General features: G+C 34.7%; 6 protein-coding genes across 7 annotated transcripts; 3 read left to right on the plus strand and 3 right to left on the minus strand.

Moving 5' to 3' along the window:
- On the plus strand, window positions 2,334–8,410 carry LOC104771527 (protein argonaute 10-like). 2 transcript variants are annotated; one of them, XM_010496058.2, is made up of 20 exons: window positions 2,334–2,538; window positions 3,395–3,966; window positions 4,173–4,384; window positions 4,468–4,751; window positions 4,839–4,948; window positions 5,038–5,144; window positions 5,232–5,370; window positions 5,463–5,579; window positions 5,664–5,771; window positions 5,861–6,055; window positions 6,153–6,312; window positions 6,410–6,531; window positions 6,617–6,754; window positions 6,851–6,993; window positions 7,076–7,138; window positions 7,207–7,270; window positions 7,355–7,490; window positions 7,574–7,647; window positions 7,742–7,868; window positions 7,975–8,410. In XM_010496058.2, the coding sequence occupies exons 2-20, from the start codon at window positions 3,499–3,501 to the stop codon at window positions 8,157–8,159; spliced, it is 2,952 nt and encodes a 983-aa protein (XP_010494360.1). In that variant the 5' UTR covers window positions 2,334–2,538; window positions 3,395–3,498; the 3' UTR covers window positions 8,160–8,410. The 2 variants fall into 2 exon arrangements, with proteins under 2 accessions (XP_010494360.1, XP_010494362.1); XM_010496060.2 differs by lacking the exon at window positions 2,334–2,538 and adding an exon at window positions 2,589–2,794.
- On the plus strand, window positions 15,982–17,940 carry LOC104771529 (putative pentatricopeptide repeat-containing protein At5g43820). Its single transcript, XM_010496063.2, has one exon. It carries the CDS (start codon window positions 16,176–16,178, stop codon window positions 17,805–17,807), a length of 1,632 nt encoding a protein of 543 aa, XP_010494365.1. The 5' UTR covers window positions 15,982–16,175; the 3' UTR covers window positions 17,808–17,940.
- Window positions 15,983–19,276, plus strand: LOC104771528 (uncharacterized protein At5g43822-like). Its single transcript, XM_010496062.1, has 7 exons — window positions 15,983–16,041; window positions 18,028–18,189; window positions 18,267–18,385; window positions 18,507–18,677; window positions 18,758–18,814; window positions 18,895–18,959; window positions 19,077–19,276. Exons 2-7 carry the CDS (start codon window positions 18,058–18,060, stop codon window positions 19,118–19,120), a joined length of 588 nt encoding a protein of 195 aa, XP_010494364.1. The 5' UTR covers window positions 15,983–16,041; window positions 18,028–18,057; the 3' UTR covers window positions 19,121–19,276.
- On the minus strand, window positions 20,319–20,954 carry LOC104771530. Its single transcript, XM_010496064.1, has one exon. The coding sequence runs from the start codon at window positions 20,919–20,921 to the stop codon at window positions 20,400–20,402; it is 522 nt and encodes a 173-aa protein (XP_010494366.1). The 5' UTR covers window positions 20,922–20,954; the 3' UTR covers window positions 20,319–20,399.
- Window positions 21,132–23,013, minus strand: LOC104771531 (stem-specific protein TSJT1). The gene is made up of 4 exons (XM_010496065.2): window positions 22,759–23,013; window positions 22,125–22,365; window positions 21,899–22,019; window positions 21,132–21,571 (listed from the first exon to the last, which is right to left on the minus strand). The coding sequence occupies exons 1-4, from the start codon at window positions 22,959–22,961 to the stop codon at window positions 21,381–21,383; spliced, it is 756 nt and encodes a 251-aa protein (XP_010494367.1). The 5' UTR covers window positions 22,962–23,013; the 3' UTR covers window positions 21,132–21,380.
- LOC104772771 (ATP-dependent DNA helicase PIF1-like) lies at window positions 26,094–27,803 on the minus strand. The gene has a single exon (XM_019241935.1). It carries the CDS (start codon window positions 27,801–27,803, stop codon window positions 26,094–26,096), a length of 1,710 nt encoding a protein of 569 aa, XP_019097480.1.

Below are 27,950 nucleotides of genomic sequence, written 5' to 3' on the forward strand. Positions count from 1 at the left end.
TCATAGATTTTACTTATTTTCTTTTAACTTTATTATAAATAATCTTATTTTAAATATTTTCGTTTATCAATTTAACATTTTTTAATAAATAGAAAATTTTATATTTTGATTAGTTTTATATCATTTATTTATTTTGGAAACAAAAACTTAAATTTACAAATATTTTATTATATAGATTTTATTTCTATAGATTAAACTTAAAAAAAAAAAAGTCTTAATAATATAGAAAGTTTTGTATTTTTAAAAAATGTTAATTAGTAAGATGACTAATCCCTATTGGTAGTTTAAAATTCTAGGTGGAGAGCCTTAGGAGTTTATAGCTCAGCCTTAGGAGTTTATAGCTCCTACTTTTATTTAGTAGTATAAATTTATTTATTTTTGGTTCATTGGAGGTTTTAGACCCTATAATTCGTAATATATACAAACTAGTTAACACTCGCTATTGCTTACTGGATTATCAACAATAACAATGATGTTTGTTAAAAAATAGCTCATAGTACGAATTTTGTTTTATATATAGGTTTGGTTTCGTTATGGACGGACGTTTCATATGTAATTTTCATATATCAATAAAAACAAAAAACAAAATATAGTGGAAGAAAACAAAATAAATGAGGGGTGTAGTGTACTGTGTAGTAGAGTGAGTCACGAAATGGGGTCTGCAGAAAGAAAAGAGAAGACTGCAAGTTCGAATTATTCCTTCTTCCGTGTGTGTTATCATTTTGCTTTTATTATTATTTTCAATTTTTTACTATAATCTTTTTTACATGTTAACATTTATTTTAAAAATAAAAAAAAAACATTTACTATTTATCGCCATAGTTTTATCATATAGTATATGTTAATATGTTATATGCATAAAATATATGTATATATATATGTATACAGTGGCTTTAGTGGTGGTGGTACTAAACGGACCACAAAGAAAGTGGCCATCAAGCTTAATCAGCAGCTGCAATCAGCTGACACATATATGAGATCTGTTTATACATACATATCCAAAAAAAATCTAATTCAAATAAATATTTGCAAATTGGTCACGAAAATAGTAAAGGATGTAATCATGCCAAGTCGTGGTCAAGTCGTTTTCTCTATTTTATTAAACCCAATTTTTGGAGATTTGTAATTAAGGAGCAACTGGGAAAGTAGTAGTACTTTTTAATGATGTTTATTTTGCAGTATGGTAATAATACTACTAACATTTTGACAATCACACATCTGTCAAACGATTTACGATTTTTACAACATCGTTTAACAAACCACAACCCTACTATAATAACCATACCTGTCAAACAATTTTTACCAGGTAAAAAAGCCTCATTAATCTACGATAATGTAGAAAATCGACTCTTTGTTCGATTGCCAAGGACCAAGCAAGAGGCGATTTTCGATATTATTGATATTCAATTGGATGAAACACATTAAAATCCGATTACATGTCCTCCCGATGACATATTTCGAGTTTCAATCCATTCCTACTATGTCACATCCCTTTTAACAAATAAAAAGTGCTCTTCGACCACCTATAGTTCAAACACTTGCCAGAAACAATAGCATTCGGTGTTTACATCATTGCATTATGTTTTCGTATGTCAAAAACCAGATTTTCTATATAAAGTGAATGAATACATGTAAAATCGTCCGTTATTGATTTTATAGATGCTGATAAAATCATACGTTACAATAAAGAGAATACATTTCAAAGATGCTAGCAAAACCATGCGTTACAATACCATACTTTGTTTTCTGTTGGTGAACGTTACAATATGTGTGTTTTAGAAAACTAAAATTTATAATTGTTATTTACATTTTATTATAAAAATTTAAGAATTACCAATAAAGTAGTCTTTGGCACGCAAAGCGCGTGTAAGTCTACACCATATTTTGTTTGTAAACAATTTTCCTCCAAATTAATTCGTTTGAGTTAATTCTTTTGTTGACAAAAAAAAAAGTAGTCTTTTGTAATAATGAAGTAGGAGAATAGAATATTAAGAGAGATCATTAACAAACCATAATTAAATAGTTGCTGCTGCGCCATAAAATAAAAAACACATTATTGTGTGTGGTTATCAAAAAGAAGAAATTTGTACTTAATGAAACATTCATTATTAGGAAAGTGTAAAAAAAACAAACTATACTATTTCTTATATATAAAATAAAAAAGTTTATAGGTAAAGTGGAAACACAAAAGAAAAAAAAGAAAGTGAAGAGTAAATAAAGAAAGAAGAAGACTGATGAATGCTGAGGCTGCGGGTGGAGAGAGAGAGAGAGAGAAAGCGCCCTTTACACGTGATTTTATAAAGAGAGAGAGAGAGAGAAGAGACCAAAGCCCCAAAAGCAAAACCTTCTTTTGCATGCGTCCTTAAAAGACATAATTTTTTTTTTTCTACATCACAATCATCTCTTCTTTTTCTTTCTTCTATTAACCTTCCTTCTTCTTCCTCCAACCTCATCATCACCATTCATACTCTCTCTTTCTCTTTTCTTCTTCTTCTCTACATAGGGAGGAAAGCTATCTAGATTCTTCTTCATTGGTCGGTGAGTGTTTTTTCTTCTTCTTCTTCTTCTTTGTGTGTGTGTGTGTTTAATAATAGTAATAGTCTAATAGAGCGGACGGGTCATTATCTCACCGTAGCAATAAATTCACTTGTAAAATAGTAATAAAAATAAAATTTATATCATTCTCTTTGGGGGATAGATATTGATATTTCCACTGCTCTTTTCGATGTTTATTCCTTCTCTTTGTTCACTTGCTCTCTCTCACTCTTTTTCTTCAAATTCATAAAAAAAAAAGGTTAGATTTTTCGATTTTTTGTTTGTAATTATCTGTTTGGGTTCTTCCAATTTTTTTTTTCTTTTTATTGCTCCGGGATCTCATTTCCCGGTTTCAAATAGAGACAAAAAATCTTAAAGCTTTCTCCGGTTTTGTCTTGTGGGTATTCCCAATTTTTCACCCTCTCTCACAGCTTACTGTTTTTGTTTGTCTGATTGGTTCCTTTTTATTTCTTGGTCTTTACAGTGTTCTCTTCTAATTTCATGGCTTCTTGTCTCTCTCTCTCTCTTTTAATTTATCGAGAGAACCAAAACTGTATCTATATCTATCTATGCATGTATTTTTAAATATCTCTGTTCTTTTTTTCACCTCTCTGTTTTGTGTCTGAAACTTTGTAGTAGAAACAAGAAGAACAAAAAAAAAATGTTTGGTTTTTTTTTTGTTTACTTCAACACTGTTTCAAAGTTTTGATTTTTATTTTTCTTTAAAACCCAAAACACTATCATCATAGTTTTTTTCTGGATTGTCTCCATTTAATGCAATCTGACAAATTTTAAAATTTCTTTTATATTTTTGTGTACTTATTTAATTTTGGTTGCTTTCATCCTCATGATTTTGCAGGTAGAATAAGGCCAAAGAAGGGATCAGTTTTAAAGTTTCTTTGTTTTTCATTCTTTTTGTAGTCTGAGTGTGAGAAGACAAGTTTGAGAAATCCTCAAAACACAATGCCGATTAGGCCAATGAAAGATAGCTCTGAGACTCACTTAGTCATCAAAACCCAACCTTTAAAACAGCACAATCCCAAAACCGTTCAAAACGGTAAAATCCCTCCTCCGGTGACAACTCCGGCGAATGGTCAGACTCAAGCTTCTTCACCTTCACCGCCGGCGAAGAATCGTAGCCGAAGGAGGAACCGTGGTGGTAGAAAATCTGATCAGGGAGATGTTTGTATGAGACCTAGCTCTCGTCCTCGTAAACCACCACCACCGCCGAGTCAAACCACTTCTTTAGCACCCGTCGTTGCCGCCTCCGCCGGAGATATAGTCGCCGTGAATCATCAGATGCAGATGGGTGTTCGTAAAAACTCCAACTTTGCGCCGAGGCCTGGATTTGGTACACTTGGGACTAGATGCATTGTTAAAGCTAACCATTTCCTCGCTGATTTGCCCACCAAGGATTTGAATCAGTATGATGTAAGTTTTTACCTTTTTTCTAGTATTTGCTCTAATGAGAAATAAAGGTTCAAGCTTTAGACGATTTAATGAAAGAGAGAGAGAGAGAGAGAGAGAGAGAGAGAGAGAGAGAGAGAGAGAGAGAGAGAGAGAGAGAGAAGAGTTTAATGTTTGTTCTTATTGTTTATTTGGTTTCATTGATTGACATTAGGTTATGATTTTTGCAGGTTACAATAAGTCCTGAAGTGTCATCAAAGAGTGTAAACAGAGCTATAATTGCTGAGTTAGTGAGACTATACAAAGAATCTGATCTCGGGACAAGGCTTCCGGCTTACGATGGCCGGAAAAGTCTTTACACTGCCGGAGAGCTTCCTTTTACTTGGAAGGAGTTCACTGTTAAGATTGTTGATGAAGATGATGGTATCATCAATGGTCCTAAGTAAGTGTTATAACTTTGGGGTTGTTTAGTTTTATGTGTGTGTTTTAAATATTTGAATTTGACCTAACATTTTTGTTTTGTAGAAGGGAGAGATCTTATAAGGTGGCTATTAAGTTTGTTGCACGGGCAAATATGCATCACTTGGGAGAGTTTCTAGCTGGTAAACGCGCAGATTGTCCACAAGAGGCGTTGCAGATTCTTGACATTGTACTCAGGGAATTGTCGGTTAAGAGGTTTTGTCCCGTTGGAAGATCTTTCTTTTCGCCTGATATTAGAACACCTCAGCGACTTGGTGAAGGGTTAGAGTCATGGTGTGGGTTTTACCAGAGTATTAGACCTACTCAAATGGGTTTATCACTAAATATCGGTAAAACTTTTGACTTATGAGATTGTTACAGTTTTGGTCTTATTTATAAGTCAGCATAACCTTAATGTGATTCTCTTTACTTTGTAGATATGGCTTCAGCTGCATTTATTGAGCCTCTTCCGGTGATAGAGTTTGTAGCACAGCTTCTTGGAAAGGATGTCTTGTCTAAGCCGTTGTCTGATTCTGATCGGGTTAAGGTATAAATCTTATCAGTATATTATCTCCTGTCTTGAATCCTCCTCGGTTGTTCTCTTAAGAATGTTTCTAATTTGGGAAACTTTAACAGATTAAGAAGGGTCTCAGGGGAGTAAAAGTAGAGGTTACTCATAGAGCTAACGTTAGAAGGAAATACCGTGTTGCGGGTTTAACAACTCAACCAACAAGAGAGCTAATGTGAGTGCTTTGTTGTTCTTAATTACTCTCTGATTACTACGGCTGGTTTCATTGATATTAATCAAGTTTTCTGGTTTATATTCTTAGGTTTCCAGTAGATGAGAACTGTACAATGAAGTCGGTTATCGAGTATTTCCAAGAGATGTATGGATTCACGATCCAGCACACACATTTGCCATGTCTCCAAGTTGGAAACCAAAAGAAGGCTAGCTATTTACCAATGGAGGTAAAACTGTAAACCGTAGTTCTTTGTTTGTTTCAAGACTTCACATTTCAATTTTTTGGCTTTCTTTTTTGCTGATTCGGTTTTGAATGTAGGCATGCAAAATTGTTGAGGGACAACGGTACACGAAAAGGTTGAATGAGAAGCAGATTACTGCTCTCTTGAAAGTTACATGCCAAAGGCCAAGGGACAGAGAAAACGATATTTTGAAGGTAAGTTTATGGTCATATATCTTTTACGGTTCTTAGTCAGTTAGAAGTGAGGGTTTAACTTAGTGTCAAAAATGTTTTTTAAAGACGGTCCAACACAACGCATATGATCAAGATCCATATGCAAAGGAGTTTGGCATGAACATAAGCGAAAAGTTAGCTTCTGTTGAAGCTCGGATTCTACCAGCTCCATGGGTAAAAAACACTACACAAAATCTCAGAATATTCTCAAACTAAAGATAATACACTGCTGTGCTAATTCGTCTCTCTTCGTTTTGCTACAGCTTAAGTATCATGAGAATGGGAAAGAAAAAGATTGTCTCCCGCAAGTTGGTCAGTGGAATATGATGAACAAGAAAATGATCAACGGGATGACGGTGAGCAGATGGGCATGTGTTAACTTCTCACGCAGCGTGCAAGAAAATGTTGCTCGTGGATTTTGTAATGAACTTGGTCAGATGTGTGAAGTCTCCGGCATGGTAATTAAAGTTTGTCCTTTTTTTTAACTGCATTGTCTGAACATTTTGACTCGAACTCATTCTTATCTATAAAGCTTTTCGTCGTTTATTATTGTAGGAGTTTAATCCAGAACCTGTGATCCCAATATATACTGCGAGGCCTGATCAAGTTGAGAAAGCTTTAAAGCATGTTTATCACACTGCAATGAACAGAACCAAAGGGAAAGAGTTAGAACTTCTGTTGGCAATTTTACCTGACAACAACGGTTCACTTTATGGTATTTATTATTACTCTTTTGACATCCGTAAATCTCTAACTTTTTATTGTCTTCTTGAGTATTTACAATGAAAACAAAATGCTTCTTGTAATCTCAGGGGATCTTAAGAGAATCTGTGAAACCGAGCTTGGTTTAATATCTCAGTGTTGTCTCACAAAACATGTGTTCAAGATTAGCAAACAGTATCTGGCAAATGTATCTCTTAAAATCAATGTCAAGGTGAATACTCTTTTACAGCTGAATTGAAAATTTTCTACTGTTCTGTCATTATGAATCTCTCAGATCTTTCTATGTTTGGTTTCAGATGGGAGGAAGGAACACAGTTCTATTAGACGCCATAAGCTGTAGGATTCCGCTGGTTAGCGATATACCAACCATCATATTTGGCGCAGACGTAACTCATCCAGAGAACGGGGAAGAGTCGAGCCCTTCAATCGCTGCTGTAAGGATTATACAACAACTGCATTATACAATTTTAAATCAAGTAGTGCAACATCGAAATTCATTAGACTCGGTATTTTTTTTTATTTTTTTTAAGGTTGTTGCTTCTCAAGATTGGCCTGAAGTCACAAAATATGCGGGTTTAGTTTGTGCTCAAGCTCACAGGCAAGAACTTATACAAGATTTGTATAAAACATGGCAAGATCCTGTACGTGGCACTGTTAGTGGCGGTATGATCAGGTAATAAATCGCATTGTATCAGTTTCGGAAGTTTGATTTTAGCGGTGTATCTCAAGGTTTTTTGTTTGTTGCTTTTCTACAGGGACCTTCTGATCTCATTTAGGAAAGCAACAGGGCAGAAACCGCTTCGAATTATCTTTTACCGGTAGGTTTCACTTTGCTCATGACAGTAAAACTCATAATTTGTTCTCATGGGTTGTTTTACTTGCACAGTGATGGAGTAAGCGAAGGGCAATTCTATCAAGTTTTACTCTATGAGTTGGATGCAATTCGAAAGGTAATAACTTTTGTTGCACAAGCTTGAATTGATTTTGCCAAATTGTCAGCAAATCATTTACATATTGGAACTGTGTTTGTTTAGGCTTGTGCTTCGCTTGAACCGAATTATCAGCCACCGGTGACATTCATCGTTGTACAGAAGCGTCACCACACTCGTTTGTTTGCTAATAATCACCGAGACAAAAGCAGTACTGATCGAAGTGGAAATATCTTACCAGGTTAGTTAGTTCTTGAAACAGTTAATAGAAGATCAAAACAGAAAATAACTAACTAACTTCTTCTTTGCCGCCTTTAATTCCAGGTACTGTAGTTGACACCAAGATATGTCATCCAACTGAATTCGACTTCTACCTTTGTAGCCATGCGGGTATTCAGGTACAAAACAACTACGGAAATATCCAAAAATACGACCTTTTTCTCTAGATATACAAGAAAAGATTTAACTTTTGGTGTTTATTATCTGATTTAGGGAACAAGCAGGCCTGCACATTACCATGTTCTTTGGGACGAGAACAAGTTCACAGCGGATGGTATTCAGTCTCTGACTAATAACCTCTGTTATACCTATGCGCGATGCACTCGATCTGTCTCTATAGGTAAAAAATAACATTTCTTTTTTTTTCTTCTTCATTCTTAAACCTTCAAATCAAACGAAAATCTCCAAACTCATTCATATGTTAACTATTTTTGCTGTTTGTATAGTTCCTCCGGCGTATTATGCCCATCTCGCTGCATTTCGAGCACGTTTCTACATGGAACCGGAGATAATGCAAGATAACGGATCACCAGGGAAAAAGAGCACGAAAACAACAACTGTTGGAGATTGCGGTGTGAAGCCTTTACCGGCTTTGAAGGAGAATGTGAAGAGAGTTATGTTCTACTGCTAAAAAATTCCAGCATCCCTAATCAAAAGAAAGTTTTAATAAGTAGTTTGGTTGTTTGTTCCTAGTTCGGCTTTAGATTTTTACCAATGTTTTTCTTATGTAAATGTTGTTGGTTTGGTATTAGGAGTTAGGGCATTAGGGTTTTTTCTAAAGTTTGTATTGTAGCTGCTGATGATAACATTAATGCAATGGCTTTGTTAAGGCATCCGCTTCTACAGTGGTGTTTTTTACTGCGCTTTCTCCATTGTTACATCGTTGTAAGCTTTCGTTTTAACCTTAGGAATGGTAAGGAGAACTCTATTTCGTGGGAAGAATTGCAAATCTTAGCCCTAACTTTTGTATTAAAAAATACAAAAAAAAATACTCTTGTCAATTGAGAAAGTGGAAAATAATACAAAAGTTTGAGCTAATAAGAAGGTTAAGAAGACCCATGAGCTTAGTTTTAGACAGTTGGACCTTCGACAAACAGATCTCGGAGTGGACTGTAGTCACAACGAGAGAAACAGAGAACAGTAATAATGTCTTTACTTCCTGCACAAGTAATCTCTTGCTTCATTCTTACGTACTAGTAGATATAATTTTTTTTTCTACGAAGGGTTTACTTGCGCCATTGGTTCACTCTTACGTCAGTCTGAATTGGCTCAATATAGATTCTTTTAAAAAATTTGGCTCCATCAAAGGGAACATCACATTCAGTAGCGGAGCCGGACCAAAAGTTTAGAGGGATCAGAATAATTTTTCTTTCTTTCTAATAAGATAAAAATGTAAAATTTTAGAGGTCTATATAAAATTAGTTTTATAGGGTAAAGATAAAAACTTTTTGGAGGATCAAAGTACAAATTTTGTTTTAATAAGGTCATGATTTCAGAGAGGTGGCTTTCTATACAGACTGTTCAGATTTGGTGAAGATGGTGTCTTCTCCTTCCGACTGGCCAGCGTTCTCGGCGTACCTTGACGACATCAAGATTGATAGGGAGGAATTTTCTCCTTTCTCTTTATCTTTAGTTTCTAGAAACGCTAATGTAAGTGCATATTCTTTGGTACGCTAAGCGCGTACATCTCCGCATCAAGTTTTGTTTGTAAACAACTTCCCATCCAATTGGCTCGTTTGAGCTGATCTTTTGTTGACAAAAAAAAAATGTCAAAATATAAAATTTGTTGGGGTCAAGATGAAAGTTTTAAATTTAATGGGGTCAAAATACAAAATTTAAGAGGGTCATTTTGTTATTTATAACTAAAAATATACCAGAAAAAAAAATTTAATGGGGTCAACTGACCCCCTCCCACCTTACTGGCTCCGCCCCTGATCACATTCAACAACAGTGTCCAATCTCCTCTTACGATGTCCATATTTCTCAAGGCGTATAAAATCATGTCGGTCATCATAAATTTAGCATCATCGTCTTCGATTCCAACTCCTATGATGGGTTTAGTATGTTGGGTTTCTAGAGTGTTCTTATGACGGTTTGTGTAAACCCTAGATAAACAATATAAATAAGGTTGTCATCTAAATCAATAAGATCAAGTCAGTTTAATATCTAATTTAACAGGAGTCTTCGCTCAATCTATTGCCACGGTGGTGTCATCGTACACGTTGTCAAGCTCCGACAACTCTGGTACTATCATCACCTCTGTTCTGTTAAATGGAGACAAGTACAACGAATGGTCTGAAGAGATGTTGAATGCTCTTCAACCCAAAAGGAAAACATGCTTCATTGATGGCACAATCCCGAAGCCTGCAAGTGCCAACTAGGATTTTGATAGTTGGAAGACGGTAAATAAACTCAATGATCGTGGGTTGGATAAGGGCTTTGATTGAGCAAAAAGTTAAGTCAAATGTAACTTTAATTTCTGACGCTCATCTTCTGTGAGATGAGTTGCAGCAGTGTTTCTCAGTAAGTAACAATGTTTGTGTTCATCAGATCAAAGCTCAACTCGCTTCATGTCGACAACACAGTCAGACGGTCGGCGAGTACTACAGCAAGCTATCTCATCTTTGGGATGAATTGAAAAACTATCAAGCAAGTCCGGTGTGTCTCAATGGTTCGATTATGACTACAATTGTTAATGAGAGGGATAATGAGAAACTTCACCAGTTTGTCATGGGTCTTGATGATGCACGACTTGGAAGAATATGTACGAGTCTTATTAATATGGATCCGCTTCCCACCCTTGGTGTTGCTTGTTTTAATTTAATCCGAGAACAACAAAGGCTCAATGCTTCTTGTCTTCAGGAAGAATGACAAGAGACTGTAGGGTTTGTGGCTCGTCAACAAGTCTATGTGGTAGCTTTTTTTGCCGGAACTGAAGTTCAAACCGGGACCCGTGCCGAGTCTTCTATCATCAAGTCTCGTCCTATTTTGTGTTCTCACTACGGACGTTCGGGCCATAAGAAGAAGGATTCTTGGTCTATAGTGGGCATTTCCCGATTGGTGGATCGAGTGTAGTGGTGTTGGATGTGGTTCCGGTAGTCGCAGACGCAGAGCTGGTTTTGGTCGTAGTAGAGGGCAAGTTGCTACAGCTCACGTGACAAGTTTCAATCTGTCTTTGTTTCCAGAATTTACAAAAGACCAACTTCGTGTTCTCTCTCAGATGATTCAAGAGAAAACATCTGCTGGTAGTTCCAATAAATTGTCTAGTAAGATGTACTTTGGCGATGTTATTCTAGATACATGGGCTGCTCACCATATGACTGGTCAACTTTCTCTCTTAACTAATATTGTCTCTATTCCACCTTGTTCGGTTGGTTTTGCAGACGAAAGCAAAACATTTGCTTTGAATATGGGAGAGTTTCCACTTTCGGAGAAAGTTGCACTAACTAATGTGCTTTATGTGCCAATGTTGAATTGCACTTTGCTTTTTGTATTTTTAGCTTTACCTATGGTTTATGTTTCTCATTCGTATGTTAGCTCTCGTTCTTGTGACATATGTTTTTGAGCTAAGCAAACTAGAAAAGTTTTTACTCAAAGTATTAATAAAGCTTTAGATTGTTTTTTTTAATATTCAATGTGACGTCTGGGGACCCTATCGTGTTCTGTCTTCATGTGGTGATGTTTATTTTTTGACAATTGTGGAAGATTTCTCAAGATCTCTGTATGGACGTATCTTATGCTCGAAAAATCTGAAGTAATGACAATTCTTGCAATGTGTCTGCATTTTCTCTATCTTCTCCATCGTTTGTGGAAACCTCGCCTCCTCGTCAAGGCAAACGAAAATTAAACAATCTGTTTGCTAAAAGGATTAGGTGTTGTACAACACGACTAGTGACTTGATAACCCCTCATGCTCCACATCATGCCCATGGTTTTGAGCACCTGAATGAACCCCACGATTATTATCTTCAATCCTCAACCTTCATATGAGATCATCAAGAGACATTGCCTTACATTTGAAGTTAAGGTAATGCTTGAAATCCGGCCAGTTTGGTGGTAGCTTCTCGATCAAGCAAATCGTTTTGAAAACATTGCAGATCGACATCTCTTCCAACTCTATCTCTAGAAAGATGTGTTGAAGAGCCTCCACTTGTTCCAAAATTGGTTTTGGGATCCACCATCTTGAAGTTCAGAAACTTCGTAGTTGAGAATTTCTGCATCCCACACTCATCAGTCTTGTACTTGTTCTCCAAAGTCAGCCACAATTCTTTTGAAGTCTTGTACATACTGTAGAGGTCGTACAGATCATTGACCAAATGGTTCAGAATCTGACATTTGCAACAATAGTCTCCTTGAGTCCAACTATCCATACTTCCAACCACATACACATCTGTGGCGTCTTGTAGAAGCGTTGGTGGATCCTCTGTGAGGTATCTTTCCATGTTCATGATGGCCAAGTAGTAGCGCATCTTGTTTTGGCACGTTTTGAACCCAGTTTTGCCATCAAACTTATCTGGCATCAGCCCTTGGGAAGCTGAGCGTGGTATCCCTATGTGGGTTGATCCATTACCAAACAGATTTTGACGCACATTTTCCATACTAGAATTGGTAAGCTTCACATTTTCAAGTTCTTTAGCAAGACGTAAAGCCAACTCTTCAAGAGTCTCATCAGGGGTCTCAAGAACTCTATCACCGTCAATATTGTTGGTGTTGTTTCTTGACATTCTGTTTAACAATAAACAGATCAGATTTGTATATTAATCAAACAATTCAAGTAATTAAATTACACTGAATTATTTTTGCAAACTCGCTTAAGAAGCGTTCGCTGAAACTCGTTTCGCGTTTCACAAACTCACTCAAGTAAGAGCATTCGTGGAAACCAGAGATAGTAGAGAAGAAAGAAGTAAAATTATTATTTTATAAACTTTCCGCGTAAGCACCAAAAGATGATAACAAAAACAATTGTAAAAATATTACGAAATTGTTTTTTAAAATAAAAAATTCGAAAAACTCTTAATCCGTTTAAAGCGATAAGCAGAAAGGATAAGGTCAATGATGCTTGAGAATATATGGTGAAGATATTATATATTGGATTGTGGTTTTTAAAAGAATTTGATGTATTTAGAAATCAGGTGTTATTCAATCGTATATTTTTAAAAATCCATTAAAATCTAGCATTATTCAATATCTACTGAATTTTGTGTGATTTTGGATTTTAACGTACTTTGCTTCTAAAATATGAACAAACACAATATCATATTTTTCTCAAGCATTTCATTTTTTTTCCTCCTTTCTCTATCTCGATGGATCTCTAGTTTTTAACATACTAGATAATTCCCGCGCAAATGCGCGAATTGTTGTATAATTGAATAAATTAATTAATTTAAATTTATTTGTTAATCATATTAAAAATAACAAATTAATTTAAATGTCATAAACATTTTTTACACTTTTATTTATTCAAATCATACAATATCAAAATATATAACTAATTTAAATATAATCATACATACATTATACATATCTCTTAAAGTTATTTATTTTTATTGTTCAACTTTGATAATAATTTTTATTAGTATTTTTAAGCATTTGAGGTAATAAAATATTATTAATAAAAATGAAATTTTACTATGTGATTGAAATATATAATTTAAGTTTTTCATATAAACTAACACATAACCTAAAGTATTTAATAATTAAAAGCTAAACTATTTTGAAAGTAAAAAACACATATTTCCTATAAAATCATATGCAGTGCATTCAAAGTTTTAAATATGATTCCCAAAGATTTGTTTTTTTAATCTTTTTTTTTATATTCCCCTTAGTTTAAGATACATTGTAGGTTTAGTTATAATTTTTAATTCTTGTAATAAAAAGCTAGATAGAAAATAAAAAATCAATTTGTTTTAATATAGAAAAATCTTTAAAGTACATATTTGAATTAAATTAAAAATAGTGATTTTGATATCATTATATATGTTGAATCACAAAATGAATATAATGATTATTCTAAAATAAATGTATTACAATTTTGTTGGATGTAAGTGAGAGCTAAGAAAAATTGATTTGATAATTATATTACAAATTTTTTTATATTCCCCTTAATTTAAGTTATATTTCTAGGTTTAGTTTCAATTTTTCATCCTTGTAGTAAAAGCTAGAAAGAAAATAAATATCAAATTGCTTTTTTATATAGCAAAATCTTTAAAGTACATATTTGAATTAAATAATTAAATTAAAATAGTGATTTTTATATAATTATATGTTGAATCACAAACTGAATATAATGATTATCATTCTAAAATAAATGTATTACAATTTTGTTGGATGTAAGTGAGAGTTAAGAAAAATTTATTTGATAATTATATTACAATTTTTTTTATATTCCCCTTAATTTAAGTTATATTGCTCGGCTTAGTTTCAATTTTTCATCCTCGTAGTAAAAGCTAGAAAGAAAATAAATATCAAATTGATTTTTTATATAGCAAAATCCTTAAAGTGCATATTTGAATTAAATTTAAAAATAATGATTTTTATATAATTATATGTTGCATCACAGACTAAATATAATCATGAATATTCTAAAACATATTTATTACAATTTTGTTGGAGGTAAGAGAGAGGTAAAAAAATTGATTTGATAATTATATTATAAAAATTTCCTTAATTAAAACAATTCAAATTATATATTGTAGCGCGAATGTAGGAAGATTTACCGCCATACGGTTCTCCTTCACATATCGAGAGCAGAATACATGTGCAGATATGCTAAGCAAAGCTGCAGTCGCTAGTAACCATCTATATACTTTGTATAATATGTCTAATATTTTTGTACTCTGTTGTAAACTTTGACCTTCATTTTGGTTCTTAATAAAGTCATTGGAAGGAAAAAAAAAAGAGAACATTTCAAATTTTAAGAATAAAATAAATATACATGAGTTTGTAAGAACTAATCAAACATCTAAAGTAAAGAATTAAGATGTTTTCTTTAGCTTGATTCTCTTATTATGAGATGGTTATAACTAAAATATTATTATGGTCATCAAAAATTTATTATACATATTAGAATACATATGTATGCTAAATCAAAATAATATAAGAAAACAAAGAAGAAAAGGAGAAGTACATAAAACAAAAAACAAAACAAAAAAATCAAAACAATGTAAAATATATAGTAAACAAAAAATACATATATAGTAAAAAAGATTGGCTTGTTTGAGTCAATCCTTTGTTGTTAAAAAAAATATATATATATATATATATAGTAAACAAAAAATATAATCAAACTCTTATTTGGGTTTGCAAGAACATTATAAAAAACAAAGAAAATATTTAGGATTTGAGATATGGTAGAGGATGATGTGAGAATGGTTATTTATAGTATAAAAAGTGATGGAAGTTACATTTCTAAAATAATTAAATTAGAACAGTTACAATTATAATTAATAGTGTGTTTAAATGAAAATAAATGGAGGAGAAAAAGTCAATTCACAATTTATGTATATTTAGTTATAATTTAGTAGTAAATAATGAATTTAAAGTATACATTAATGTATATAATAAAATGTGTTGTTTAATTAAAAATAAATAATAAATTTTAAAACTTAAATGTCAAGTGGACCAATAAGGAGAGAGTGAAACCTTACTTTTATATATGTGATTATAGTTTATTTTTTTCTCAATCTTTTTATATAATCACACTTATTCATCAGACCTGTGTTATTTTTGAGAATTTCTTTTGGTGTTATTTAACTCTTTTTTTTTTCTGGGTTCATGATCTGTAACTTTTTTTTTCCTTGGTTTATGATATAATCACACTTTTTTTTTGGGTTCAATGTCTGTTTCTTCCTCCACAAACCTTATATCTATAATCACATCTATTCATAAGATCTGTGTTATTTTTGATAAATTTTTTTTTTGTGTTCTTTAACTTTTTTTTTTCTGGGTTCATGAGTTCATGATATAATCACACTTTTTTTTTCTGGGTTCAATGTCTGTTTCTTCCATGACCAGTGTAAAAGTTTGGGTGTTGTTAATTTAATATGATTTTGGGATATAACATAGTTTATAGATAATTCCTTTTTTCTATAAATAACTTTAAAAAAATCCATAACAATCACCAAAAATACATTATCAATGACTTTCAAATCCACACAAATACATTAGACTTCTAAATCAACTAATATCCAACGTTAATTAAAATCTATTAAAATTCTTAATCCAATAACACCCCTTAATAAAATTTGCGTTGAAAATACAAAAACACTTTTTTTTTGTGAACAATTTTAATTTTTAAAATGCATTTTTTTTGTGAACATGCTTTTTTCTATACTTTGTTCTCATTCTAAACCAACACTTTGGTTTTCGTTTGGTTATCTATTGAACCGAACATAAACCGTAAGGCAGTAACCCTAACTAAACCGGGTAGAAGCATTCTTCTTCTCTTCCGATTCGCACTACTCTTCTTCTTCTCCATTGATAGTTTCCCAAAGCGAAGCTTCTTCAATCTTCCTCGTAAGTTCTCTTTAATCACTCATTTTACACATGTCTCTCTATCTTTCCTTTGTTTTCTTCTCTCTCTTAGGAGTGATTAAGTTAAACTTACAGTAATCACAAACACTTTAAGATTTTGGAATCGAGTGATTATTATGCTTAGGAGATGGAACTTAGTCATGGAATCACTCCGTCGTGTTCATCGTATAGATGTAGAAACCCTAGTTTCAAGTTCCATACTCAATCGCACAGTTTGCACAGCGTCAGAGCCGTTGAACCATACTGTTCTTGATGAGAGTTATGTTCTAGCTGAGTTATCTTCATTGCTTCCAATTACATCTAATAAAGCCAAGGAGGAAACCGTTTCGAGGAATCAAGTAGGTATCGATTCGTTTTTGTCGCCGGAGGAAAGAATTAGAGGAGTGTTTCTTCAGAAATTGAAAGGCAAGTATGCGATACAAAGGAGTTTGAGTAGTCTTGGTATTGGTTTGAGTATCGACATTGTGGCTGACGTTGTTAATAGAGGCAATCTAAGCGGTGAATCGATGGTTACGTTTTTCAATTGGGCGATTCGTGAGCCTGGTGTCTCCAAAGATGTTGATAGCTACTGTGTGATTTTAAGAGCGTTAGGAAGGAGAAAGTTCTTCTCTTGTATGATGGATGTTTTAAAGGAAATGGTGTGTGAAGGGGTTAACCCTGATCTGAGGTGCTTAACCATGGCTATGGATAGCTTTACTAAGGTTCATTATGTGCGTAGAGCGGTAGAGTTGTTTGAGGAAAGTGAAAGTTTTGGGGTGGAATGTAATACTGAGTCTTTCAATGCATTGTTGCAGTGTCTCTGTGAGCGTTCGCATGTGACTGCTGCGAAATCGGTGTTTAATGCAAAGAAAAGTGGTATACCTTTTGACGGTTGTAGTTATAATATTATGATTAGTGGGTGGTCGAAGCTCGGTGAGATTGAAGAAATGGAAAAGGTTTTGAAGGAGATGGTTGAGAGTGGATTTGGTCCTGACTGTTTGTCTTACAGCTACCTTATCGAAGGGTTGGGAAGAGCTGGTCGTATTAATGATTCTGTTGAGATCTTTGATAATATAAGGCACAAGGGTAATGTTCCCGACGCTAATGTTTACAACGCTATGATCTGTAATTTCATATCTGCTCGAGATTTTGATGAATCTATGAGGTACTACCGAAGGATGTTGGATGAGGAATGTGAACCTAACTTGGAAACGTATTCCAAGCTTGTTTCTGGGCTCATTAAAGGCCGTAAGGTTTCTGATGCGCTTGAGATATTTGAAGAGATGTTTTCAAGAGGGATTCTTCCCACCACAGGGCTCGTTACCTCTTTCCTCAAGCCGCTTTGCAGCTATGGTCCACCACACGCTGCAATGGTTATCTATCAGAGATCAAGAAAAGCTGGGTGTAAGGTATCAGAAAGCGCATATAAGTTGTTGCTTAAGCGCCTATCGAGATTTGGAAAATGTGGGATGCTGTTGAACGTATGGGACGAAATGCAAGAGTGTGGATATCCTTCTGACGTGGAAGTCTACGAGTATATTGTGGATGGGCTCTGTATCATTGGTCATCTAGATAATGCTGTGCTTGTGATGGAAGAAGCCATGCGTAAAGGGTTTTGTCCAAACCGCTTTGTTTATAGTAGGCTTAGCAGTAAATTAATGTCTTCAAACAAAACAGAATTGGCTTATAAGCTGTTTCTGAAGATCAAAAAGGCTCGTGCTACAGAAAATGCTCGCAGATTCTGGCGATCTAATGGATGGCACTTTTGATCTTTATGTTTTGTTGTATGCTCACAGAGATATTAGAATCTGATCCTAGTCTTTGTAGATGTGAAAACTTGATGTACATTATCACATCTTTAGTCAATAAAATTGTAATAGAGAGCACTTAAAGTTATATTCAGTAGGGATTAGTCGGTTTGCATTCTCATCTTGATTTACCCCTTTTGGTGGATGGCTTAAACCCAAAGGCATACTTGTCTCTTTCTAGGTTACAATAGCGAAATTCCTAGAGTGTCCAATGGAGGCAGTAATCAAGAAATGGCAGCAGAAGTTCAGAAAAGGAAAGGAGGAGATGGAAAAGTGGGATGCACTTCAAGTTCGTTGGGCTTCCCTCTTCAGAAACGTTTCTTCTATCATTCAGAGATTACAGGTAGCTGGAATCTTTGTGAATTTGTTGTCATAAATTTAAAAACTGCATGTGTGAATTTTGTTTGGGTTTGAGAATAGGAAATGCAAAATCATGGGAGCTATGGAGCTTTAAGATGCATGAAAGGGATTGAAGACGCAGTTGTGCAGCAACAGATGGATCAACTGGACACTCTATTGCGTTCCTTGAGAAACGTCTTGTAAGTATATATTGAGGGAAGAAAGGTTTTACTTTAAAATCTTGCTAGCATGAGTGTTTCGGGTTCTAGTAGTAAGTAAAGACTGCTGAAACGTATAGCATATGGGTGATGCTGATGTCAGGGAAGAATTCTGGAGCTGTGTTTTGACACTAGAGAAGCTACATCGAGACGGTTTGCATTTACTAGAAGTTGAATCAAGCAAGAGGCGAGTAGAGGAACGAATTGGAGTAAAACCTTGCATTGCTGATTGCTTAGAGGGGCTGTCTATCCTCTATGACATGCATCAATCAGAGTAAGCAACCAGAATCTGCTTAGTTGTTGAGTTACAATCATCATTCTTTTTAACCGTTTTGTGCTTTTAAATTCTCGTAGATACCATCTCAAATCTTCAATTCTTTCGGCACTTACGTGTCTTATCCTGAAACCAAGGTACCGAGAACAATGATGCCTTGATGAAATTGTGGCAATTTTAGAAAACTGCTCTTATATTATTATTTACTGTTTTATAGTCCTGGTGATCTAAACGCGCTACAGTACCTCGTGGTTGATCAGCCGAATATCCCAAAAGATGAAGGTACGACATTGACAAAAACTTGCATTCTTCTTCGAGTGTTCTGAGTAAACGAAAATGTTTGTAGATCTAGATGTCCGAGTCTGATTTTAGCTGCTCTGATACATATCTACTGTGCAGTACAACACATTTTCGATGTCATATTCGCGGAAGAGATCAAATGATGTCAAGGGGGAACTAATCTCTCCGGATATGCTATTAAGATTTATCTTATAATATGTTTTTTTTGTTTGTTTTTATAGTGAGAAAAGTTTGTTGAAGTAAATGATGTGCTGAAAAGTCATAGAACGTGGAAAGTTACATTTGAAAAGTTTGAAAAATTAGTGTAAAGAAAAATCTATATAAGGGCTAAAGAAAATAAGAAGAGCGCAAGAAACAATGGTCCCGGTGATGTCTTCGAGCTTGGTTTCTTTAAGACCACAACAAACTCTCGAAATGGTGATCGTGGAATCTTGGGATTTGGTACAAGAAAAATCTATGAGAGAACTTATGTATGGTTGCGAACAGAGACAATCCTCTTTCCAACTCCATTGGAACATTAGAGATCTTACGCTAACCTCGTCCTCCTTGACCATTCTGATATTCCTGACTTTCTAGTTCCAGGATTGGCAAAATGTTTGCGTAGTGTTTCGCAAATGATATCGCGTTATGAGAAAGAAGATTATTACGATAAAAATGGTGCACAAAAGTTTTCCAATTAAAGGGAAATATTCTCAACAGAGTGCAAAAATCATATGTGAATAAGATATGATTTTCCGAAATGAGAATGTGGAGATGTCAAGAGAGGCATGTGACGTTGGAAGAAGAGGATACTTCTGAATTTACAAGTAGATATCAGTCAAGTAGTGAGATGCAAACAGCACAAATGGTGCAGGAGTGTGAAGATTCGACTCAAATACATGAAGCTTGTTTTCTCCCATCAAAGAAATCACAATCATACAAAAATGTTCGAGAGAAATGCATGGAGAGACGCCATGAGTGAAGAAATTAAGACGATAGAAGAGAATGAAAATTGCTTTCTTGTGAACAAACCGGAGAAGAAGAATATCATTGGCATGAAGATATATGGAGTTTCAAAATGAACAATTTGGTGTTGTTACCACAAGAAGTGAAGAAATAAGTAGCAAGCTTGGTGTAGAGTGTGGTCGAGAGAAAGGAGACTTAACATACACGCCTGGTTCTAACCTTTTTAAAGTTAAAGAACTTGATTACAAAAAAAAAAATTATTCTACTTTGCCCAAGTAGAAAGAAATTCCAACACAGATGGGATGCAACATCATTAAGCGTATGCATTTTTAGTTATGTTGGACTAGTTCGAATGAATGATGTATAAAATTGTAAAATATTTTTATTGCTCTCGCTTCTTGATTAGCAAAAACAATTTGGTAACAATCAAATTACCAAAAACGCATAGACATATCATCAGCATCAGGGAATATCAATTTAATACTCCAAAGAGACCGGAGCGCCAATGTTGCTCCCAACTCTACGCACACAATCGTTCCATGACTGTTTGCTTTTTGGAATACCTTTAGAAGCAAAACTTTTATGCTCATACGAGGTGAATATGAACTTAACCCATACGAGATGACAATCTTTGCCAATCTTCAATACATGATGACAACATTCATCAGTGATTTGAGGAGTCTCAGCGAACATGTTCTTGAAAACCTGACCTCCGCATTTTTTGCCTTGCTTTTCAATGCAAGCATCAAGAAAATCGAGCTGTTTGTGCGAGTAATGGCTAGCAAGCTCTGTGTCATACTCCATTGCGGGTGAATCAGCCTCTTCAAGTGGAGCTTCATCAGGAGATTCGACGTAAATATCGAAATCTGAAATTGGAGAATCGGCCACATCTTCTATTACCTCGTCTGTATATGGATTGATTATCTGGGAGAAAGTCGGACAAACCATGTAAAGCATTACTATGGACACCATCATTACCATGAGAAGAGACTTTGCCATTTTTTGCTTTTGGTTTTGAACGTAAGATTTTTGTTTTTGTTTGTCAATGTAAGATTGGTGACAAGAAATAAGAGATGTGTTATAAGGTAATCGGTAAAGGTATTGAATTGATAAAACGTTTATTCATTCAGTTTTATATATGTTATGAACTTCATAAACCTCAACATTTAACTGAAGCATATAGTCAACACAAACGATGAAACAAAAAACTTAGTATTTATTTATGATTTTAAGTAACGCAAAACAGGGAAACAAAAGTCTCGTCTTATGGTTCCAAAGTTTCACAAAACCGTGACATCCTTCTCAAATCCCCAACTCAAACATGTACATAAACGCAATAGAGAGAGAACATTGTGGTGTAAAATATTGTCTCAATGTAACTCAAAACATGTAACGAAAGAGAGGGGACAAGACGAGAGAGGGAAGATGTTTAGCTTTGTGATAATGTATGATTCCGGTTTAGATATGACCGGCCCAATTTTGGGAGCTATCGACTCTAGGCATCTTGGTACTCTCTCTCTTAGTCTCAGCGTCAACTTTGAAGGTTGCACCACACACGTCTCCTGAGCTGTCCACTCTCGGCACTGGCTTCAACTCGTTCTTTGGGTGCTCGAAGCTCCTCAATCCTCCAGACGATGTAAAGAAGCAACCTTTAGACAAAAGAAACCATGTAATCATTTAGTCAATCACACAGACCTATGGAAGTCTTTCCACTTGTTATTTTCTATTCAATCAATATAAAATTATGTCTAAATTAAAACCCTCGTTGAATTAGCAAACCCCTAACTGGATCTCTATATAAACTATACCTATTAATACATAATAAAGCAGTCAGCATCAATCTTGAGTTTGACTTGAGAGTTTCTTTTTTCTGCTGTTGTCTATTATGGGTTTACCAAACTATAAATAGCTCATACCAATCTTTCTGATGGGCAACTTCAAAAGAGTCAAAACATATTATAAAGTGAAATGGTTACCTTTAGGGAAAGGACCAAAAGATTTAGCGCAACCTTTCTTCATCATCTCGGTGTTATCAGAAAGAACAAGATGTCCTTCAGCATCATTACCCCAGAAGAATGGCACACTTCCATCTGCGTCCTGTGCACATTGATAAAACCAGTCAAATCAATAACAACGTGCTTACATATATATATATCCAACTTAAAACAAGGAGATAAAGAAATGGACAAGAATGTTACTTACAGCAGCAGAGAAGACGGTTTGCTTAGCACCATCAAAGAGGATAAACGCAAACTTGCCATGGAAATCTCTGACAACTTTGTCCACAGGGTAAGGGCCTCGATCACGCAATGTCCTGTAAGCCTCAATCACAATGATGGCCTCGTTCGTGATTTTGTTCAGGCCATACTGCTGCTTCAGAAAAGGAAGATTCTCAATGTGTCCTTGGAAGAGACAGAAAATATCATCCACCACAGTAAATAATCTGCCAAAATTCAAAAAAGAAACCAAAATCACATTTACCAAACGAATATACAAAAATCAACAACCACAAATTACTCAAAACTAGTGTAGATCAGTTTCAATCATCTTAAATCATCTCCTCAAATTACAACATCATCATCATCATCATCATCATCAAAAGCAATCCAAAATAACCATAAATCCAAGATCGCAAGCACAAAATAAAAAGTCAATCCAAGTAAAATCATAAGCGAAACAGCGAATGAAACTATCATAACCACACAAATCAAACCGATACAGATTCCAGAAACTAACAAAAATCGAAACCGAAACATTAGGGATTTAAAAAATCAAAGATTCGGTAGAGAGATCAAGCACCAAAAATCAAAGAGAAGAAGAAGGAGTTGAGAATGGCCTAGGAACACGAGGATCAGGGTTATCAAAAGAGTAAGCAACGAATCCAGAAGATCCGAAGTTAAGCGTGACGGAGTTTGGATTCACAGAAGAGAAATGAGTCGCAAGAGATCCATCTTTCAAAGCGTAAGCAGAATCGGAAGAGTGTGGACTCTGTAAAGCTTCGGGGCTGTTCGCCACCGTCTTCTCGAACACAGCCAGCATTTTTTCTCAGTGATTCTCGGAAAAATTCTACAGATTTTTAGCAAAAACAAAAAAAAAAAAATGATGAGAAGGAAGAGCTATAAAGAGAATCTTGTAGGAGGGTAAGTTTACGATTTTACCCTTTTGGTATGGACACGTGTCTCGGAACGAGTGGATGAGACAATTTTGGATATTTTCTTTCCCATTCTTGTGATCAAATGAGGTTAGTAAAAATAGACACGTAGTAAATTAGATGGATAATGGTATCTTTAAAGGGGTTAATGTTTTTAGTTGGATAATTAGTAAAGCAATTTATAGAAATGTTGTAAGTAATTTTTGGAATGTATTTGATAAATGCGGTGTTTATTACAAGGTTTAACGCGTAATTAGGGAGATGATTATGCCTAAGATGGAGGTAATTAATTAATTTTTGGTAACGTATAAAATTAAAAAAGCTTAATTTTGGGGGAAGATCAAATGGTACAAATGAGGATATCAGGATAAGGTTTATAAAACTATTAAAAAGTCATGAAAATGACGTGGCGAGTACGTGCAATCAATATTCTTAATTATTTTTGAAAAATTATATCGAGGGAAAGCACATGGGGGAGATATCAGAATATATATTTTCGTCACGCGTTTTGATCGATACATGTAACCGACTTAAACTTATTTATATATATAGTTTCGCGTATTTCATAAAGTTGATTTTTAAAAATTTGACAGCATATAGTATAGCTATGATGACTATGAGAGACTATGATAAAAAGATTTAAATTTGTCTCTAAGGCCATCTTTATAAGCATAAGACAAAGAGTGTTCTTAGTCCAAAAAAATTAGAAAAATAATGAATAATGGCATAAAAACACCAAGATCAATTCTTAATGTAGAATTGTTCTTGATTCAGTTATAAGCTGATGTGGCAAGGTGTGAATGAATATTATTTTTTGTAAACAATTTTTCACAAATTAAAAGAGGATTTGATTGAGAATATATAGAATAAATTTGGACATTAAACTATATATTAATTAAATAAAATGTTTGTGTGCTTTAATTAAGTAATATGTTTGTTTTTTTTTCTTTTTTTAATGTTTTTTTGTTTTATAAAATTTTGGTATTGTATTCTGAATTTTAGTAAAAGTTTTATAAGTTTGCAACTTAAATGTTATTTTATAAGTTTTTATAATTATAATATATTTAACATTATTATATTATTAAATCTTATGATCTTAAACATGTTCCCCCAATAACTAACTTTTTAACCAAAGATCTTAACTACTGATCTTACATTATTTTCATAATATATTTACTCTAAGAACACCCAAAATAGTTCCCCTATAAAGATGCTCTAAATGTAATAACACTTTTATGGTTCGAGCTAGGTCTGGACTCTGGATATTTGGAATTGGTTTTGGTTCGTTTATATTCGGTTCTGATTTTTTTTTGGTTTTTGAAATCGGTTTGGTTCGATTCTGATTTCTGATTCGGATCTGGTTCTAAAGCTAAGATTTTTTCAGATGTTTTCCGGTTTGGTTACAGTTACAGAGTATTTCATTTCTATTTGGACTTCGGGAAATTTTAAAATTCCGATTTGATTTCGATTTGATATTTTTGGTTCGCTTATAATTCAATATTTTTGGTTCGATTAATTTGCGTACCAAAAGTTTGTGGGTAGTAACGTCTTTGAACAGTCAATCAGGGGTGAAATGTGGCCGAGTAAGTCTGTGGGCTTTTACCTTGGCCCAACCAAATTATTTGACTTTTTTAAGCTACCGTCTCTTAAAAATGGTTGACGATCATTCAACAAAAAAAAAGATGGTGTTCAAAACATCACTCCAATTATTTGCTACATTTTGCATCTGTTTGTCTGATACGTTACGTATTGATGAAACTTCAAGATATATATGGTTAAAGGCAGAACTAAATAAAATCGAAAGTATTATTGATGTTATTGTCTTATCAACTACTAGGTAAAATCCCACGTGTTGCGTGGGTTATATTAATATTAGGAGTATGATAGATTTGCAATTTTGGTTTTTTCCCCTTTTCTATTTTCTATTAATTGTAGGTGTTTTTGTTTTTAATAAATTATAATGTTTTTTTTGTTTTTCCCATTGCGTTATGGTTAATTATTTTCAGTGGTTGTTTTTTTCCACCCATAATGTTTTCCCACAATGTTATTTTCACCTTCTCTTGGTTGCTTTTATTGTGAGTTCTGAATGTTTATGACAAGTATTTTAGGCCTATATGTTGGACAGTTTTTTGTTTTACCGCTATTTTGGGCCCTTGTTTTGGCTTCGTTTGTTTATTTGGGGAACTAATACCTTTGTTAACCCAGTTCACGGTGGGTACCGCTATGTCTGGGGAGAGACTGTCCTCTCAATATCCACTATAATATTCTGGCAAATTCCTCCAGTGTGGTTAACACATTAATGTCTTCCCTACAGAATAGAGATACATCTATTGCTTAATGAATTTGAAGTTAGAGAAATCATATAATAAAACCTTGGGAGGACACTTTAGTTGAGACTTGATGTCTCTCCATTCTCATCTCTTTCTTAAGTTGTAGTTCACGTAATGGCTGACGATTATGTAGTAATGTATCCTCCATTTAGTGGGATATCTAGTTGGAGTGTACCCCCACAAGGAAAACAATTTACTGGTATATGTAGTGTGCCTATGAAATTGGGTATAAATATGAAAATGATGTGTTAATATTTAAATAAATTGAATATAAGGATACTTTGGGTGTGCCCCAGAGGAAGGATACTTTCTTGGTGTGTTTAATTCCCTGTATTTGATGATCTTCATTTACCTATGTCTTGCATTTCTTGATATCATTTCATATCTTGTCTTACAAAGGTGGTCTGTTTTCTCTCTCACCTTCGCTGTTCGTTAAAGGTATGTAAATAAACTAATAGAGTCTGCATTTCAAATAAGAGTTAAGAGAAGAAGTTCATACCAGATACTCTCGCTGTCTATCCTCTCTTCAGCCTTTGTTTTCGTTTTTTTTCAATATTCTGTTCTCATTGAAACAGTTGGCGAAAGCTGACGAAGAAGTACGCATCTGTAGATTGTCTGAAGATATATTTTCTTCTTTTGTTTCAAAGAAGAATAGAGGACGATGAGAACCATGCATAAGAATACCTGCTGTCACCTACTGGCTTTGGTGTTGTTGAATACTTCTTTGTATACAATGTTTTTAATTGTATGTGTTGCCTCCTCCTCCATGTTTAGGACCTTCAGTCCTGCTTCTGATGTTACTCGGGATAGGGCCACATACAGTTGTCCATGACTGAAAACTGGTTTAGGCAAATATAAGCCCACTTGTTCCAAACTTTGCCCTTGACTTTTATTAATAGTCATTGCATAGCTCAAACGAAGAGGGAATTGGCGTCTTTTTAATTTGAATGGCCACTTCTCATCAGGTGGAGACAGTATTATCCTTGGGATGACCACCTTGTTTCCAACTGCTATCCCAGTTAATATCTCTGCTTCAATGACTCTGGTCCCCAATCGTGTAACTATTAGCCTTGTTCCATTGCAAAGTCCTTCTTTCTGATTCAAGTTTCGTATGAGCATAATTGGAGAGCCTATTTTCAGTTCCAAACAATGATCTGGCATTCCTGAGATTTTGAGTGAGTTTAGAAATTCTGCTGGGTATAACAGCTCATCTGAGTCGGTTGAATCCCCATCCATCTCTATACTGTCGAAACTCAAATATGTTTTGGCGTCGCCTGGGATCTTGTTTTGGAGAAACATATTGAGTTCATGAGCAGTGTCATTCTTTGGAGTTAGAATCGCCCTCTTTGTTATGTATTCTCTGTCTAGGTACGAGTTCGTGAAATCCGTATATACATCAGCCGCTAATTGTGCAATCCGTTTGTCGCCGTTGTGTAACAGAAGTGCTCTATTTATTTTGATGTCGTCAACCTCGTCGTAGCTATTTCTATGTTGTTCTCTTTTTGGTGCTGTTCCATCCCCAACTTGAAGTATCCACTGAGCAAATTTGATCTCATCGACTTTTAGACGCATATTCTGGGTCAGGCTATAGAAGTTACATGAATCCCACAGGTATGATCTGTTTATTGTTGCTAAGACCGTGTCTTGCCGACTTCCTCCTGTTATAACGGGTAGGATTTGCCGGAAATCGCCACCAAGTAATACTGTCTTGCCTCCAAAGAGTTTATGCATTGCTTTGGGATCATCTTCTGCTAAAAGATCCCGCATTGATCTGTCTACCGCCTCAAACGCAAAACGATGCGTCATAGGTGCCTCATCCCAAATGATCAAATCTGTTTTCCTTAACAGCTCAGCAAGCATTGATCCTTTTCTGATATCACACATAGAATGCTCGTGGAGGTTTATTGGTATTTTGAATCTTGAGTGGGCTGTTCGGCCTCCTGGGAGAAGCAAAGCTGCAATGCCTGAGGATGCAACTGGCAATACCACCTTCTTCATAGCTCTTAACTTTGTTATTAATGTTGTGTATAAGTACGTCTTCCCAGTACCCCCTGGTCCATTAAGGAAGAAGAATATGCCGTCTCCATTTTCTAGGGAGTCCATCACTCCATCGAAGACCATTCTCTGTTCCTGATTCAAACTGCCAAATAAACGATCATGCTCTGTTTGTTGTTCGTCCTCGTCGTAACCTAGCTCTTCTATAAGATATGAATTATTAAGCTCTTTCATCATCTCTTTGTCTGGCAATGGCATATCCGGGAAGTCTGCAAGTGTTTTGTCGTGTTGCTGCAGGATTTTCTCAATCTCTAGCAATGTGTAGTTCTTTAGTTGCTCCTCTCTGAGGTGAAGTTTAGGGAGCTTTAGTTTTTTCCCTTGCGTGTGCTCAATATCATCTCCCATATACCGCCAACAATGGTTCCACAAATTCAATGGGCTACTAACATAACTATAGATTAAGAGTGTCACAAAGAGACTACGCAGCTGGCATGGGAAACCCCACTGACGAGTTTCCTCTAATGCTTCTATCCATTCTTTATCTCCATCAAG

This window comes from Camelina sativa, chromosome 20 (assembly GCF_000633955.1).
Source record: "Camelina sativa cultivar DH55 chromosome 20, Cs, whole genome shotgun sequence".
NCBI lineage: Eukaryota > Viridiplantae > Streptophyta > Magnoliopsida > Brassicales > Brassicaceae > Camelina > Camelina sativa.